At 44.4% G+C, this 18,753-nt stretch overlaps 1 protein-coding gene across 4 annotated transcripts in view; it reads left to right on the forward strand.

Moving 5' to 3' along the window:
• Nucleotides 1-10,712: 10,712 nt before the first annotated feature.
• Nucleotides 10,713-18,753, forward strand: part of VCL (vinculin) — a 118,761-nt gene continuing 110,720 nt past the window's right edge. For all 4 annotated transcript variants that reach the window (XM_021676359.2, XM_021676362.2, XM_021676360.2 and 1 more), the window contains exon 1: nucleotides 10,713-10,968. In XM_021676359.2, the coding sequence (XP_021532034.1) occupies nucleotides 10,801-10,968 (168 nt within the window). In that variant the 5' untranslated portion in view covers nucleotides 10,713-10,800. The remainder of the gene's footprint in view (nucleotides 10,969-18,753) is intronic.

An 18,753-nucleotide genomic window follows, 5' to 3' on the forward strand; every position in this document is an offset into this window, starting at 1 on the left:
CTCAGCCTGCAGAGTACCTGGAATTACAAGGGATTTTTAGAAAAATATATGTATATATAGAGGCATAGAATTCCACACATTATCAAGAATTGTTTCTGTAGTTACTAACTCCTAGTTAGTAACTTCCTAGGTTAGTGTTTATCAAATGCCAGGTCTTGGATTGATTTCATCAGGTTCATGAAGGAACTTTATTAATAATACAGATTCTTTGTCCTCACTAAAGACACTTTTTTTTTTTTTTTTAAAGACATAGTCTTGCTTGGTCTCCCAGGCTGGAGTGCAATGGCACAATCTCGGCTCACTGCAACCTTCACCTCCTGGGTTCAAGTGATTCTCCTGCCTCAGCCTCCTGAGTAACTGGGATTACAGGCACCTGCCATCATGACTGGCTAATTTTTGTAGAGACAGGGTTTCACCACGTTGGCCAGGTTGGTCTTGAACTCCTGACCCCAGGTGGTTTGCCCATCTTGACCACCTAAAGTGCTGGGATTACTACAGGCGTAAGCTACTGTGCCTGGCCTGTTGTTGTTTTTTAATTGATACAGGGACTTGTTCTGTTGCCTAGGCTGGAGCGCAGTGGCACAATCACTGCCCACTGCAGCCTCAACTTCCAGGGCTCAGGTGATCCTCCCACCTCTGCCTCTCAAGTAGCTGGAACCGCAAGTGATGCCAACATACCCAGCTAATTCTTTTATTTTATTTTTTGTAGAGATAGGATCTTGCTATGTTGCCCAGGCTGGTCTCAAACTCTTGGGGTTCAAGTAATCCTCCTGCCTCAGCCTCCCAAAGTGTTGGGATTACAGTCGTGAGCCACCACGTCCAGCCTAGAACTAATCAACTAAGCTCCCTTAGTTGATTCTGGGGTGCAGCCAAATTTTATTAGATGTCTGGAAGATTCCATACTCCTAAATGTTTTTCCTTTTGTTCTATCACAGTGTCTGAAATTCTCATGTTACTCTTTTGTATTTTTTGAGATGGAGTCTCGCTTTGTTGCCCAGGCTGGAGTGCAGTTGCACGATCTTGGCTCACTGCAACCTCAGCCTTCCGGGCTCATGTGATTCTCCCTGCCTCAGCTTCCCGAGTAGCTGGGACTACAGGTGCTTGCTACCACACTTGGCTAATTTTTATATTTTTCAGTAGAGACAAGTTTTCACCATGTTGGCCAGGCTGGTCTTGAACTCCTGACCTGAGGTGATCCACCTGCTTTGGCCTCCCAAAGTGCTGGGATTACAGGTGTGAGCCACCATGCCCGGCCACATGTTACTCTTAATGTTTTGAAGGTTATGAATGGTGTGCAAATGTTAATGATGTGTATCAATCAATCAGAGCTCATTTAGTTGCCAGTGACAGAAACCCAATTTGAGCAAACTGGCTCACACAACTGAGAAGAGGAAGGAGAGATTTTTTCAGTCATGGCTTGCTCCAATAACTCAAATTATTTCTCTAAGGATTGGGTCTTCCCATTTCTTAGAAGGTTCTCTCTCCACTTAATGGGCAAGAAAGCTATTGTTGGCCCAAGATTCACAACCCTGCTGGGTGGTGGTGGGAGGGAGAGAGCAACAGCAAGAGCATGTGTTCCAGAGAGAGAATTTTCTAATAGTCCAGCATCAGAATTACAGAAAAAACTAGCCAATCATGGGTCACATGCTTACTATTGAGTTGGAAAAGGGTTGTAGTCAGCCTCATCTGAACCATCTCAAAAGATTCTTTTTAAGAAAGAAGAATTTTGTCACTACACAAAGATGGGTGTGATTCTGGGAAGTCAAAATAAGAGACAATTGCTAAAAATTAGCGTGATAAGGGCAAGGAACTCATCAGCATGTAACTGTGGTTTCTAAGTGTGGTCTAGGCCACACTCAGGGTCTCTCTGAGACAGTTTTACAGGGTTCCCATTATTTTCATAAAAATATGTTATATTAAAATGTGATGAGTTTATTATTTTCAAATAATTTAATCAATATGTTTTAAAATTATCTTTTTTTCTAAAACAGGAAATATTGATTTCTATTTTGTCATACATAATCAATATGTAATTATATTATCACAAATAATATCATAATTTTATCAACATAATCAGTTATGTCTCTTTGGCCTGCAAGTGAAGGAAAACCCAAGCCAAACTGGCCTAAATCATAGGAGGATTTATTTGCTCAAGCGTGCTGGTTAATTTTGTGTTAACTGGGCTATGGGGTGCCCACATATTTGGTCAAACATTATTTTGGGTGTTTCTGTGAGTGTGTTCTTGAATAAGATTAATAATTAGGTTGATTGACTGAGTAAATAAGATGGTCCTCTCTCCTTAGTGTGGGTGGGCCTCATCAAATAATTTTAAAAGCCTGAATATAAGGAAAAGAGTGACCTTCTGTCTGGGTGTGGTGGCTCATGCCTATAATCCTGGCACTTTGGGAGGCTGAGGTGGGCAGATCACAAGGTCAGGAGTCTGAGAGGCACCTGGCAAATATGGTGAAACCCTGTACCTACTAAAAGTACAAAAATTAGCCAGGCCGGATTGCAGGCACCTGTAGTCCCAGCTACTTGGGAGGCTGGGACAGGAGAATTGCTTGAACCTGGGAGGCAGAGGTTGCAGTGAGTTGAGATCACGACACTGCACTCCAACCTGGATGACAGCAAGACTACATATCAAAAACAACAACAACAACAACAAAAACGCCTAGCACGGTGGTTCACGCCTGTAATCCCAGCACTTTGTCGGGCAGAGGCAGGCGGATCACTTGAGCTCAGGAGTTCAAGACCAGCCTGGCCAATATGGTAAAACCTTCTCTGCTGAAAATATAAAAATTAGCCGGGTGTGGTTTCACAGGCCTGTAGTCCCAGCTACTTGGGAGGCTGAGGCAGGAGAATCAGTTGAACCTGGGAGGCAGAGGTTGCAGTGAGCCAAGACTGCACCACTGTACTCCAGCCTGGGGGACAGAACAAGACTCCATCTCAAAAAATTAAAAAAAAAAAATAAGAGTGACCTTCCTCCTTTCTCCAAGTAAGATAATTCTTTCCTGCCTGATTATGTGTGTTTGAACTGGTTTTTTTTTCTCTGCCTTCAGACTGGAACTAAATCTCTACTCTCCTGGGTCTCTACTTTGCCAACTCATCTTGCAGGTTTAGGGCTTGCCTGCCTCCATAATTGTGTGTGCCAATCCTTTATTTTATATATATATATATATATATACACACACACACACACACACACACACACACACACACACACACACAATATTCAATAGGATAGATGTAATCTCCAATTGCTTCTGTTTCTCTGGAGAACCCTGACTACCATGCAATCCTCCTGCCTCAACCTCCATAGCTGCAATTACAGGACATGCTCTTGACATATTTAGGTGAAAACAGCAAGAATAAAAATGAACACTATACTTCTAAGGGGTGAATTTTATGGATGCAAATGATCTCAATAAAAATCACATGAGCTTTGGGAGGCCGAGGCGGGTGGATCACGAGGTCAAGAGATCGAGACCATCCTGGTCAACATGGTGAAACCCCATCTCTACTAAAAATACAAAAAATTAGCTGGGCATGGTGGTGCGTGCCTGTAATCCCAGCTACTCAGGAGGCTGAGGCAGGAGAATTGCCTGAACCCAGGAGGCGGACGTTGTGGTGAACCGAGATCGCGCCATTGCACTCCAGCCTGGGTAACAAGAGCAAAACTCCATCTCAAAAAAAAAAAAAAAAAAATCACAATGAGAAAAACACACACACACACACACACACACACACAATACAGGTGAACAGAAAAAGGCTGAAAGAGAATACATTAAAATGCTAATAGTGTCATCTCTAGGAGCTGCAATTTTACATAACTAATAGTCTTGTTTGTAGCTTTCTTACACAACACAGAAGATTAAAGTACAATAAAGAAGTGTACAATTAAAAAAATTGGAAAACGTATAAAGTGGAAAATGATTTAAATCCACATTGAATTTTCAAAAATTGGTCAAGAAAAGAAGAACCACAATTCAAAGTGATGGGGGAAATGGTTGCGGTTTTGGGTGGAGGTGGAGGGTGGGGCGTGGTGTACACGTCAGTGTTTGGAGAGAGGAAGGAAGAGCTACTAACAAAGCCACTGTGCGGTTCACATGTGGGGAAGAGGCTGCTGAAGTGGTCTAGATAGAGAAGGTTCATCTGTGATGAGCTGGGGAATGCAGAGAGAGAGAGAGTGTGTGTGTGTGTGTGTGTGTGTGTGTGTGTGTGTGTGTGTGTGTGTGTGAAGTTACAGGTTCACTCATGCAGGCACAAAGTGTATTGGAATATATGGAAATATGTAAGTAAATCTAGCCATATAACATATTCAACAGTCCAAAAACTAGGCAGGAGGAGAGCCCCAAAATCTGGAGAGACACCGAGCATCCCAACTAAATATAGATGTCTCAGGTTTTATAAACAGCTCTATCCTGGATTAAAATTTTCACAAATTGGGCTGGGTGTGGTGGCTCACACCTGTAATCCCAGCACTTTGGGATGCCAAGATGGGCGGATCGCCTGAAGTCAGGAGTTCAAGACCAGCCTGGCCAACATGGTGAAACCCCATCTCTACAAAAATACAAAAATTAGCTGGGCATGATGGCAGGTGCCTGTAATCCCAGCTATTTGGGAGGCTGAGACACGAGAATTGCTTGGACCTGAGAGGCGGCAGTGAGCTGAGATTGTGCCACTGCACTCCAGCCTGGGCGACAGAGTGAGACTCCACCTCAAAAAAAAAAATTCACAAATTGTACTCACAACTGACAGTGGCTACTATGTCTCAGTTTCTCAGTCTGTATATGAAAGAGAGCTGTATTTCTTGTTTTCCACCTACCTCAGAGAATTGCTACAGAATATAAAAATAGAAAGTTACCCATGTCATGGAGCTGTTGTGTAATAGAGTTGCTACCATCAAAAATTGTTCCCCAGTGATTTCTTTTTTGTTTGTTTGTTTGTTTTGAGACCAAGTCTCCCTCTGTTGCCCAGACTGTAGTGGAATGGCTCAATCTCGGATCTCGGCTCACTACAACCTCTGCCTCCCGGGTTCAAGCCATTCTCTTGCCTCAGCTTCCCCAGTAGCTGGGATTACAGGCACATGCCACCATGCCTGGCTAACTTTTTTGCATTTTTAGTAGAGACGAGTCTTCACCATGTTGACCAGGCTGGTCTCGAACTCCTGACCTCAAATGATCCACCCGTCTCGGCCTCCCAACATACTGGAATTACAGATGTGAGCCACCACACCCAGCATCCCCTTTTTTTTTGAGACAGATTCTTACTCTGTTGCCCAGACTGCAGTGCAGTGGTGTGATCTCAGTTCATTGAAACCTCTGCCTCCTGGGTTTAAGTTATTCTTTTGCCTCAGCCTCCTGAGTAGCTTGGATTACAGGCGCCCATCATCATGGCTGTCTAATTTTTGTATTTTTAGTAGAGACAGGGTTTCATCATGCTGGCCAGGCTGGTCTTGAACTCCTGACCTCAAGTGATCCCCTGCCTTGGCCTCCCAAAGTCCAGAGATTACAGGCGTGAGCTACCATGCGAGGCCATGATTTCTAATTTAGAAATGCTAAATTTGGGGTAGGGAGCAGTGGCTCAATCCCAACACTTTGGGAGGCTAAGGTGGAAGGATTGCTTGAGCCAAGGAGTTTGAGACCAGCCTGCAAAACATAGGGGACCCTTGTCTCTGTTTTTTTTTTTAAACTTATTTATTTATTTATTTATTTAGTAGAGATGGGGTTTTGCCATGTTGGCCAGCCTGGTCTTGAACTACTGAAATCAGGTGATCCACCTGCCTCCGCCCCCCAAAGTGCTGGGATTACAGGTATGAGCCATCGCTCCCGGTCCAGGACCCTTGTCTCTATTAAAAAAAAAAAAAAAAAAAAAAAAAAAAAAAAGATAGGTGTGATGGCGGTACACACCTGTAGGTGGGAGGATTGCTTAAGCCCAGGAGGTTGAGGCTATAATGAGCTGTGGTCACACCACTGTACTCCAGCCTGGGTGACAGAGCTAGACCTTGTCTCAAAAAAACAAAAAAAGAAATGCCATTTTTTTTTTAACGTATCTTACAATGTTCCCTATCATTCGTGGTCTCCAAACTACACAGTAAAGGGTAATGTTGAGCTAGCCACAATCAAGAGTAAATGTCACACAGTCATTTACCTCTGTAGCTTATAATTCTGTAGCAATTTTCCTTTTCTTCCTTATCTCTGAGTTGCATGAACATTCACTTCAGTCTGACTAATCACCGATCTGGAACATTCACCCACATTCTCTGACTTGTTCATTCTGAAATGTCTGCCCTCTTGCCTGCCTAACCAAACATTATTCTTCCTTTGAGGGCAGATTTAGTTCCATTGTCCCATAGACTCTTTTTTACCCTTAGGCCCATGGGAATCTCCTTCTGCTTGGAATTTGAGCATTACACACTCTTGATGATTCCTTAGTCTAGCCCATGCTATGAACTGACCTCTCTCTTTCTATGGTAACATTTGAGTCCTTAATAATCTGTGCTATGTTGAGTGAGATGGAAAACTTTATTGTTCCCATTTAGACATTAGAAACCAGATTTGTAATTTTCCAAGTGTCAAATGAGAACCATATGGCTAAGTGCCCACATAAATCTGGGGTTCTATTACTGTGGAGGAAGAGCAGAACAGACATATTGGAGGACATCTAGCAGCCTGTGTCATAGGAGAGAAATGTAAAATTATCATGTCAGAAAAGCTCAATTAAAAGGGTTAGTTACAAACAGCTCATGCCAGGGCCTTGTTATGGGAAATCATAAAGAAAGAACTGCAAGTGGACCTTGAGGGTAGGTATATTAGTGATCTATTGTTATGAACAAATCACCACAAACCTAGAGGCCTAAAACAACACTCATTTTTTATCTCACAACTGTGTAGGTCAGAAGTCCTGCATGGTGTGACTGGGCTCTCTGCTCCGTGTTGCAAAGCTGAAATAAAGGTGTCTTCTGGACTAAAATCAAGGTGTCTACTAAAGCTCTCAGCTGGAGGAAAAATCTGTTTCCAAGATCATTCTTCTTGTTGGTAGAGCTCAGCTCCTTGTAACTGTGTGATCAAGTTCTCCGTTTCCTTGCTGGCTGTCAGTCAGGGGTCATTCTCAGCTCCTAGAGGCTGCCCACATTCCTTGACACATGGCCTCCCACATCTCGAATGTAGCAATAGCTCATCAAATCCTCTTGTGTTTTTGAGTTCATTTGTCATGACTGGCCAGAGAGAAAACTCTCTGCTTTAAAAGAGCTCATGTGATTAGGTCAAGCCCACTTGGATAATCTCTCTATTTTAAGACCAACTGTGCTATATAATGTAATCTAATTATGAAAGTAAAATTCATTATATTCACAGCCTGGGGATTATGGAGAGTGTGTATACTCAGAGTGAGAAATCCTGGGGGACATCTTAGAATTCTGTCTACTGCAATAGGTAAGAGTTAGACAAGCACAGAGAGCTTTCTAGGTGGGAAAGAAATGTGGAGAAAAACTCAAAAGTGAAACTCTACCAGGAATTTCTGGAGACTGTGAATGTGTTGGTTTGTGACTGCTCTAATAATGATAGTTGTTTCTTTTACTGAAGGTCTCCTGGGTGCTTTACAAATTCATTCATCAGTCTTTACATCAGCTCTATGAGGGTGCTATTGTCCCACTTTAATAAAGAAAGAAGTTCTAGCAGAGAGAAGAAAAGCCTCTTGCCAGAGTTATATCTCCAGTTGTAAAGCTGGGGTTCTGGGTTGATCTCTGGATAGCTCTGAATATGTGCTGTTTGCACCGTTTAACCTGCCTGTCTGTGGGTCTAGGTAGGGAAGCTGAAGGCAGTAAGGTTGGTCTGGAAACTAGAAGATTGTGGAGGGCATTGGTGTTAGCACGTGCTAACAGCCCCAAGAAAATTTTAGAGGGAGCCAGTGAATGTGGGAATGAGGGGGATGGAAGTGGGTATGATTATGGACTGGTGGGGGGAGCACAAGGGCTGGATGTGCTATGTGATATTTTAGGGAGACTAATATGGCCAGTCAGTCGTTAAAGACAATTAACGTGATCAAGCCTTTGAATCTTCCTACCAGTCTGTAGGAAAAACAAAGGGCAGAAGAACAGGTTAAACTGCACATAAATATATAATCAGCAAAGTGGGGACAAGGTGGGGATTTTTAAAAAATCATATACTTGGGCCAGCTTAACTCAGTGGTTACTTTGACAATGCTTTCTACGGTGGAAAAAAATCATATACTTTTTGGGAGGCCATATACACTTTGGGAGGCCAAGGTGGGTGGATTTCTTGAGTCCAGGAGTTTGAGATTAGCCTGGACAACATGGCAAAACCTTATCTCTACCAAAACTACAAAAATTAGCTGGGCATGGTGGCATGTACCTGTGGTCCCAGCTACTTGAGATGCTGAGGTGGTAGAATCACCTGAGCCTGGGGAGGTTAAGGCTGCAGTGAGCCAAAGTCACACCATTGCACTCCAGCCTGGGCAATTGGAGTGAGACGCTGTCTCAAAAAATAAAAAATAAATAAAATAAAATAATTTAAACAACAACAAAATCGCTGGGCGCGGTGGCTCAAGCCTGTAATCCCAGCACTTTGGGAGACTGAGGCGGGTGGATCACAAGGTCAAGAGATCAAGACCATCCTGGTCAACATGGTGAAACCCCGTCTCTACTAAAAATACAAAAAATTAGCTGGGCATAGTGGCGCGTGCCTGTAATCCCAGCTACTCAGGAGGCTGAGGCAGGAGAATTGCCTGAATCCAGGAGGCGGAGGTTGCGGTGAGCCGAGATCGCGCCATTGCACTCCAGCCTGGGTAACAAGAGCGAAACTCCGTCTCAAAAAAAAATCATATAGTTCCATCACTCAACTTTTTTTTTCTTTTTTAAAATTTTTTTCAACTTTTTTTTTTTTTTTTTTTTCCGAGAGGGAGTCTCGCTCTGTCACCCAGTGCAGTGGTGTAATCTTGGCTCACTGCAACCTCCACCTCCTGGGTTCAAGTGAGTCTCCTGCCTCAACCTCCCGAGTAGCTGAGATTACAGGTACCTTTTAGTAGAGATGGGGTTTCACCATGTTGGCCAGGCTGGTCTCGAACTCCTGACCTTAGGTGATCAGCCCACCTCAGCCTCCCAAAGTGCTGGGCTTACAGACGTGAGCCACCGCACCTGGCCCCATCACTTAAATATTAATACTATTAACACAAAGCAATGGGCAGATAAAACAGCTCTGGCGGTTTTGATAGACAAAAGTTTTCATTTGATGTGACAATCTTTTGCTTGGAGGCATTACTGAAAGTCTTTTTGTCTCAGAATGGGAAACCTTGGGCAAGAGCGAATTTGAAGCAAGTAAGACGTTCAGAAGATGTCTTTTTTTTTTTTTTTTTTTTTTTTTTTTTTTGAGACGGAGTTTCGCTCTTGATACCCAGGCTGGAGTGCAATGGCGCGATCTCGGCTCACCGCAACCTCCGCCTCCTGGGTTCAGGCAATTCTCCTGCCTCAGCCTCCCGAGTAGCTGGGATTACAGGCACGCGCCACCATGCCCAGCTAATTTTTTGTATTAGTAGAGACGGGGTTTCACCATGTTGACCAGGATGGCCTCGATCTCCTGACCTCGTGATCCACCCGCCTCGGCCTCCCAAAGTGCTGGGATTACAGGCTTGAGCCACCGCGCCCGGCCCAGAAGATGTCTTATACAAAGCATGAGGTAACTGGATAATTTGGTCTTACCTATCAAAATATAAAATGCACATACTTTTGCATTTTTCACTTCCCTTGAGACATTGGCCCTAGATAAATACATAGATGCGCAGCACAGAGGCAAGTACAATTCATGCAGAATTGTTTTTTAATAGTGAAAACCAGAACCCAACCCAAGTCTATGACTAGGAAATTGGTTCTGTAAATAGTTTTATTTCATGCAATGGAATACCATGCAGTCATTAAAAAGAATTAGATAGACCTATCTTTACCAACAGTGAAAGATAAGGGCATTTTCATCAAGGGCAAAACATACCTAGTTCCAGGAAAACGTTTATTAATCTCATTTACTTAGAACAGATATATGTAGAAGTGAATCTATAGACAAAAGTCTAGAAGGCTACACACGCAGCTGTTAACAGACTGTCTCTGAGGAGGGCAGAGGGTGGAGTCTGCGTTTACATGAATGGGACGCTGCTGTTTCTCAGTGCGCCTCTGCTGTTTGAATCTTTTACTAAAAACCTTTTCCATGCACTGCTGAGAGGGAATGGAAAGAATATTTTGAGGGTTTCGTGTGAAGGGAAAAGTTGAGGAGGGGACGCGGGAGACCCCTTGGTCTCATCAGACTCTAGCACCGCCTGAGGTGAGGAGATCCCGCCCCGCTGAGGTGATTCTGCAGAGGGGAGGAGCTCACCAGATCCGAGGCGGGAGGCGGCCCTGGGGCGGGGCCAGCCGACTCCAGTCGCCCGCTCCGCTCCCACCATGCCCTTATAAGGAGCGCCCGGCGCTGGGGCTCGGGAATCCGGTAGCAATCCCGGCGGCTCAGCCCCAATCCCAGGCCCCTCCCTTGGGAATGGGGGCGGGGCGGGGTTTGGCGGCGCGGTGGCTGGGGCGGAGCATCTCGAAAATGAACCAGTAGGAGTGGCGGCCCGGGTCTGAGCGGCGCTGCCATTGGGCGCGGCGACGCGAGGGGGCGGGGCGTCCGTGAGGCTGGTTACGCTGAGGGAAGCCCCGACTCCGTAGTTGCTGCTCGGAGTCTGTCTCTTCGCCGGTTCCCGGCCCCGTGGATCCCACTTCTCTGTCGCCTGCGGTTCGCCGCCCCGCTCGCCGCCGCGATGCCTGTGTTTCATACGCGCACGATCGAGAGCATTCTGGAGCCGGTGGCACAGCAGATCTCCCACCTGGTAATCATGCACGAGGAGGGCGAGGTGGACGGCAAAGCCATTCCTGACCTCACCGCGCCCGTGGCCGCCGTGCAGGCGGCCGTCAGCAACCTCGTCCGGGTGAGCGCGCAGGGCCTGGCGCGGGAGCGGGCGCGGGAGGTGTCCCCGGAGCCCCGGCCCGCGTCGCAGCTGCTTGGCCGGCTCGCTGGCCGTGGCTTTCCGTGTGGGCTCCGGAGCTGGGCGCAAAGGGTTCGAATGGCCGCTTCCCCGCCCTGTGACCTTGAGCGAGTCCTGAAACTCGCCTGGCCTCAGTGTCCTCATCTATGAAATGGGAGCAGTCATGAAAAAGGCTGCCTTGCGGGCTTGTTGTGAAGATCCGGGGAGGTATTATTTGTGGAGTGCCTCGCGCGGCGTGTGGTCCACAGCAGACGCCCGGTAAATGAGAGTTGCTGGGTTGTCCAAGGGTCCCTGCTCCGCGCAGGCTTCGCCCCCTCGTTGACCCTCTCGCTTTCAGCGCCTTTTCAGGCCTCCTCGATCTGGCCTGTGTGGGAGAGGGAGAGCGGGCCCTCCCACGGATCCCTTGCCTTCTCTCCCAGGGATCCTTATTTGAGCCACGTTGTCCTCCTTTCTAATACTTCTGCCTCTCACCCTATGACCCGCGTCGCCCACCCCCGCTCCCCAGAGATCCCTGCATTCGGTCCTTTTATTCACTTGCCTCAGTCTCTGTCGCCTCCTCCTCCCTCCTGGGCATTTTACTTCTGCTCACTCCTTTGGCACTCACACCTTTATGCAGTCATTCGTGACCACAACCTCGATTTTTCCTTCCGCTCAGCTCTGTTGCCCTTCCTTTCATTCCCTCCTGTGGACATTTCCACCTGGCTTTACCTGCTGTCAAACGGCCTCCTCCCACTGGGGCCATTCCAGACTCGGGGGCCTTCCTTAGCCCCTCCTCCTGGCAGAAAGCAAGATGGAGCTGTTGGGAGAGGCCTGTGGAATCTGGGATCTGCCGCCCCTGCCGGAGAGAAGGCTGGGGCATCCCCTCCCCATCCACAACTTTCCTGGTGGCTCTGCAGACCCCTGTAACCCACAGCTGTAACCACTTATCACTAATAAACGAGGTGATTCCTGGAGGAGGTGGAGCCCACGTCTGAAATGGGAAAAAAGAGGTGCTGAGACCAGTCTCCCAACACTCCCCTGGCTAATGCCAAACATTTCTTTCCCACCCTAGGTGGGTGACTCAGACTGGTCCTGCTTGTGAGGAACAACTCTGGAAAAAGTTCATACTGCTCCCCCACTGAGCTGTGCAAATAGTGTATGTCAGGGCAGTTGGGAGGCAACTGTGGGTCTGTCTGGGTGGGGCTTGGGTTGCTTACCTGATTCAAGCACTTTAGCGCACTTAGAGGTTCTTCAGCAGCTGAAAGTCTTTCTCAGTCTTCAGGGGTCCCCGGACTGTCTCAAGCAATTCAGGAGACTGGTAGCTAGGAAGACAGGGAGACACCACCGACCAAATTCCTGATCTTTCTTCTGTATAGCTTTAGTAAGAATCTATTCATTCAGTAAGAATGCTGTATTCATTCACAATGTCTACTTGTACATTGTTCTTCTTTTTATAACTAATTTGAACAGAACACTCCAGAGTACATTCTTATGTAGTGTTGTCTAACCTGGCTGCATTCCAGCCCTCCATTTTTCAACAAATAGGAAACAATGTAAAGAGACAAGGTAATAGTGTCTCTCCATGTAGTACTTCAGGAAATGAAATCTTAAAACCACATGTTGCACTTGGAACAGAGCTAGTGTAGTCTAGGGGTTGATATCTGGTTAGGCTATTTAGAGAAAAGTTATTTATGGGCTTCCATTGCCATGAATTAATAAGCATTGAATGTCTTTTATATGGAAAGCATTGCAATAAATCAGTGGTTCTCAGCTTGGAGTGTGCATGAGAATCATCAGCGGGGCTTTTTAGAAATAAAGATGTCCAGCTCCCACGGGTCAAGGCCTTTGTATTTTGCTTTTTTTTTTTTTCTTTTTTTGAGACTGGGTCTCTCTCTGTCACGCAGGCGCTGGAGTGCAGTGGTATGATCATAGTTCACTGCAGCCTCCATCTCCTGGGCTGAGAAAATCCTCCTGCCTCAGCCTCCTGAGTAGCTGAAGGCCTTTGTATTATTATTATTATTATTATTTTTTTTTTTTTGAGACGGAGCCTTGCCCTGTCGCCCAGGTTGGAGTGCAATGGCACGATCTCAGCTCACTGCAACCTCTGCCTCCCAGGTTCAAGCAATTCTCCTGCCTCAGCCTCCTGAGTGACTGGGATTACAGGCTTATGCTACTGTGCCCAGCTAATTTTTTTGTATCCTTAGTAGAGATGGGGTTTCACCATGTTGGCCAGGCTGGTCTTGAACTCCTGACCTCGTGATCTGTCCGCCTCCACCTCCCAAAGTGCTGGAATTGCAGGCGTGAGCCACCACATCTGGCTTTTTTTTTTTTTTTTTTTTTTTTGAGATGGAGTCTCACTCTGTCACCAGGCTGGAGTGCAGTGGCGCAATCTCAGCTCACTACAACCTTCACCTCCGGGCTTCAAGTGATTCTCCTGCCTCAGCCTCCCAAGTAGCTGGGACTACAGGTGTGTGCCACTAGCTAATTTTTGTATTTTTAGCAGAGATGAGGTTTCACCATGTTGGCCAGGATGGTCTCGATCTCTTGACTTCGTGATCCATCTGCCTTGGCCTCCCAAAGTGCTGGGATTACAGTCATGGGCCATTGTGCTCTGCCAGGCCTTTGTATTTTTAAGAAGTTCCATAGGTAACTGTGATATATGCCCTTAGTTAGGAAACACTGTAATGCATACTATGAGAGAAATACCAAAGAAATAAGGTTATAAGATGAAAACAATGATATGTAGTTAAGTTACATACTTCCCAACACATGCAAAAGAGGGAACTTGAGATTGGTGGTAGCTGTGGGTTAGCAGAGACAATTTATGATTGTGCTGATAAACAGTTAATCATGACCAAAGGTACTTGTGAGTAAGTCACTTCCAGGTTACAGCTAGTAGATTATCTTGATCACAGTTGAGGAGACAAGTTGGAGAGAAATTGGAGATGAAGTTGGTGTGAGACATATGGGCAGTGTAACATGGGCCTTATCTAATAAGATGAGCAAAGAGAGCAGGAGGGGGAGGAGGATGAGAATAGTGTATGAGAAAGACTGTGTGAGAATGGCGTGTGAAAATAGTATAGTGTGTTTTGGGGAGGCCAGAGGACCTACCCATTGTTACATTCTCGGTGCCAATTGTGACTGTTAAATATGTGGATTCTGTACATGCTTCAAATTGTTCTTGGAGGTAACACGTTGTCTGATATTTCTCTCTTTTTTAAAAATTTTATTTTGGTTTTAAATAGAGACAGGGTCTTGAATCCCTGGGCTCAAGCAATCCTCCTGCCTTGGCCTCCCAAAGTGCTGGATTACAGTTGTGAGCCACTGTTCTGGCCTCATATTTCTTTATATGGTCCTCAGTTCCTGCCCTCAAAATTGGCACGTGGGATCACTCAGTAAATATTGTTGAAGGAACTGTGGGAAGGGAGACAAATTGAGAAGCTTTTTAAATTGGTTGGTTATGAAGAAAATGAAGGCCTGGATTTGGGTGTGGCAGGGAAAATGGAGGAGTTAATCAGAAATATATTAGAAGAAGAAATAATATAACTGGATAATTGAACTCTGAATTTGCTAGGAAAGAAACGTGGTATTACTGTAAACTAATGAAACTGATTTTAGAGCAAATCTTCTGGAATTTATATAATCTCGGTGAGTGTTTCTTGGGAGTTACTTTGGGAGGTTATATCCTTATTCCAGTGATTTTCTTTGGGAATTTATTTCAGATTATTTACATACGTATGCCAAATTAGTCTGATTTTGATCAAGAAAATGTACATTTTGACTGAAGTAGGCATTCTTGAGCTCAACAACTTTATTACTGTTCTTGAGTACTCAACTACTTTATTACTGTTCTTGATTTTTGGATATTTCCAAAATTAAAATTTACTAGATGAGGATGGAATTCTCAATTGTTGTACATAGTTATTCACTTGTCAAGCAGGTATTTATTGAGACCCCTTTGAATGCCAAAGTGATAAGTATCATGCTTGGCACAATCAGTATAATACTGGATTGGAGGTCTTAAGTAGCACTGAGGAAATAGAGTATGATGGAAAGTCAGAGGAAGGTGAAATAGAGGCTTCATGGAGGATATAACATTGAGTTGGGTCTTAAAGACAGATGGGATTTGAATATTTAGAGATGCGGTAAGAAAGGCATTACTTGGCCAGGCACGGTGGCTCATGCCTGTAATCCCAGCACTTTGCGGGGCTGAGGTGGGTAGATCATGAGGTCAAAAGATAGAGACCATCCTAGCCAACATGGTGAAACCCTGTCTCTACTGAAAATGCAAAAATTAGCTGGGCGTGGTGGCACGCACCTTAGTCCCAGCTACTCGGGAGCTGAGGCGGGGGTGACGAAAGAAACAGAGAGAGAGAGAGAGAGAGAGAGAGAGAGAGAGACAGAGAGAGAGAGAAAAGCATTACTTACTTTTATGGGGGCAGGACTCATTAGGATTTGTAATTTGATGAGTCATCACTTTTACTCACCCTAGGTGGGAGTTATTTATTTATTTTGAGATGGAGTCTCACTCTGTAGCCCAAGCTGGAGTGCTATTGCATGATCTTGGCTCACTGAAATTTCTGCCTCCCTCCTGGGTTCAAGCAATTCTCCTGCCTCAGCCTCCCAAGTAGCAGGGATTATAGGCATGCACTACTTAAAACTGTGTTTGAAGCAGTTTTAAACACAGAGAGTGAGTCCAATGCAATAATGAAACAAGGGAGAGGAGGTAGTCAAGGGACAGGAGGTAGGTAGTCAAGGGAAGGGTGGGAAAGGAAAAATAGAGAAGGGGCACAAGAAATTCTAAGAAGGCTTGATTTAGCAGGCAGTGTGAAAATGTCACAAGTCTTAGACTGAGTACTTTGTAGCATGGTATATAAATTTTTCTTTTCTTTTTTTCATTAAAGTGGCCCATAGAAATGTGTCAGTCTGTGATGTGACATTACAGTCATGCCAATTTTATTAATGAGGCTTCAGATACTTTGCTTTCTGCAGTGCATCTGAGAGCATGTATTGTAAGTACTCCTTGGGCTCATGAAATATTTATTTTTGGAATTTTTGTGGCCTTGACTTTTATGGGCCTCACCTGTATATCATATGCTCTTGGGACCAGCTCTGGGACAAATAGCAGTATTGTCTTCACTTTACACTGGTAAATGGGAAAGACAGCTCTGCTCTTCTTTTGTTGTTATTTATAGATGGAGTCTTGCTCTGTCGCCCAGGCTGGAGTGTAGTGGTGTGATCATAGCTAACTGCAGCATTGAACTCCTGGGCTCAACAGATCCTCCCACCTCAGCCTCCCTAGTAGCTAGGACTACAGGGATGCACCTCCACCCCGGCTAATTTTTATTTTTATTTTTTTTGTAGAGATGGGGTTTCATCTTATTTCCAAAGGTGATCTTGAACTCCTGCCCTCAAACAATACTTCTGCTTCAGCCTCCCAAAATGCTGGGATTATAGGCATGAGCCGTGTGTCCAGCCTACTCTGATCTTAAAAAGAGATCAGCAATTAATCTTGTCATTGTTATTATCAGTATTAACATCTGAAAATATTTTTGCTTTTAAAATTTGATTGATATTAGACTTTATTTCAGTTAAATAAATACCAGTGTTTGAGTGGGTGACTTTTTTTCTTCCTAATATTTTTCCATATTTTCCAATTTTTGAAAATTAATATATAATTCCTATGTTAAGGAAAAAGTAAATAAAAAGAATATATATTTGATCATTTATAGTTCATAAAATGCTTTCATATTTATAATCTCATAGCAATCCTGTGGGTAGATACAGTGGTAGTCCCCGTTTTACAGATGAGGGAGGATAGTGTAGTTCAGAGAAATTATGTAAACTGCCCACAGTGGCACAGCTAGTTAGCCTGGAACACAGCTAGTTGAACTGTGGTCTGTTGTTCCTGATCCTCTGCTTTTTTTCCACATCACCATTCCACATCTACTTAGAGCATAGTTGTTAAATATCACTGGAGGTTTCCCATCTAGAATCAGAAGCAACAGGAATGCTGTTAGTCATAGAGGTTCCATTTGTCCTGGGCCTGGCAACAGTATCTGCTTAGAGCCTGGCTTTAGCATAGCCTGCGTGAATGGCCTCTATGAGAAGTATGATGTGAAGGTAAGCTTGCTTCATAGCCACACTCAATTTCACAGCATTTCTTTTTTGAGAAGTTACAGTAGATACAGATCAGCACAAAAGTATGCCTGAAAAACAGATAAGGAGTTTTTGTGGTGTATGTGACTGCTTAGCTTGAAGCCTATTGAATGAAATCATATTTAAAATAATTTTGTAGATTCCTTGGGGAATCATGAAGTTTCATTTGTAAAACTGTCCCTACATCAACAGAGAGGTAAGAATGAGACAGATTATCTATCTATCTATCTATCTATCTATCTATCTATCTATCTATCTATCTATATATTTTGTTCTGTTTTGAGGCATAGTCTCGCTCTGTTGCCCAGGCTGGAGTGCAGTGGTGTGATCTTGGCTCACTGCAACCTCCGCCTCCCAGGTTCAAGTGAGTCTCCTGCCTCAGCCTCCTGAGTAGCTGGGATTACAGATGCGTGCCACCAAGACTGGCTAATTTTTTGTATTTTTAGTACAGACGGGGTTTCACCATGTTGGCCAGGCTGGTCTCAAACTCCTGACCTCTTGTGATCCACCCGCCTTGGCCTCCCAAAGTGCTGGGATTACAAGTATGAGCCACTGCACCCAGCAGAGACAGATATATATTTTGTTTCAGTAATTTTTAACATTTACTCATGCGACTGAGAGAATGGAAGATTTTTGGAGATGCGCAGTTATCCTTCGGTATCTGTGGGGGATTGGCTGCAGGACCCCCCTCAGATACCAAAATCTACAGATGCTCAAGTTCCTTATATAAATTGGTGTGGTATTTGCATATTACTTATGCACATCCTTCTGTATACTTTGTCATCTCTAGATTACTTATACTGTAATACTCAATATGATGTAAATGTTAAAAATGGTTGTTATACTGTGTTGTTTTAAATTTTTATTTTTATTGTTGCATTATTTTTTATTTTTATTTTTATGTTTATTTATTTCTTTTTTTTTGAGAAAGAGTTTCACTGTCATCCAGGCTGGAGTGCAGTTACATGATCTCAGCTTATTGCAACCTCTGCCTCCCCAGTTCAAGTGATTCTCCTGCCTCAGCCTCCCGAGTAGCTGGGATTATAGGCATCCACCATCATGCCCAGCTAATTTTTGTAGTTTTAGTAGAGATGAGTTTCACCATGTTGGCCTGGCTGGTCTCAAACTCTTGACCTCATGTGATCCACCCACCTCGGCCTCCCAAAGTGTTGGGATTACAGGTGTGAGCCACTGCACCTGGCCTATTTTTATTTTTATTTGAATATTTTTGTCCTCCAGTTGGTTGAATCCATAGATGTGGAACTCAAGGATATGCAGGGCTGACTGTATATGTTTCTACAACTATATTTATAATTTTAATGGAACTACAACTTAAATGTTTGTTTATATCTACACAGAGGAAAATTGGTCATTTCTAAAGCTGTTATATAAATAGACCTGGTATAGCTCTAAATGGACAAAGTAAGAGAGCAAAAGTCCTCTGGTGTCAGCGACAGTAGCTTAGATTGGGTCCGCCTGTTACAGTCCTGGAGTAAGGACAAGAGTAGGACAAACTACTTTTAAGACTCATTTGAATTTTACCGCTTCTTGGATATTTTTTAAAAAACAAACTAGCCTGGTTATTTCATA

The sequence above is a fragment of the Aotus nancymaae genome, unplaced genomic scaffold (assembly GCF_030222135.1).
Source record: "Aotus nancymaae isolate 86718 unplaced genomic scaffold, 86718_ANA_hifiasm-v0.15.2.pri h1tg000010l, whole genome shotgun sequence".
Classification (NCBI taxonomy): Eukaryota; Metazoa; Chordata; class Mammalia; order Primates; family Aotidae; genus Aotus; species Aotus nancymaae.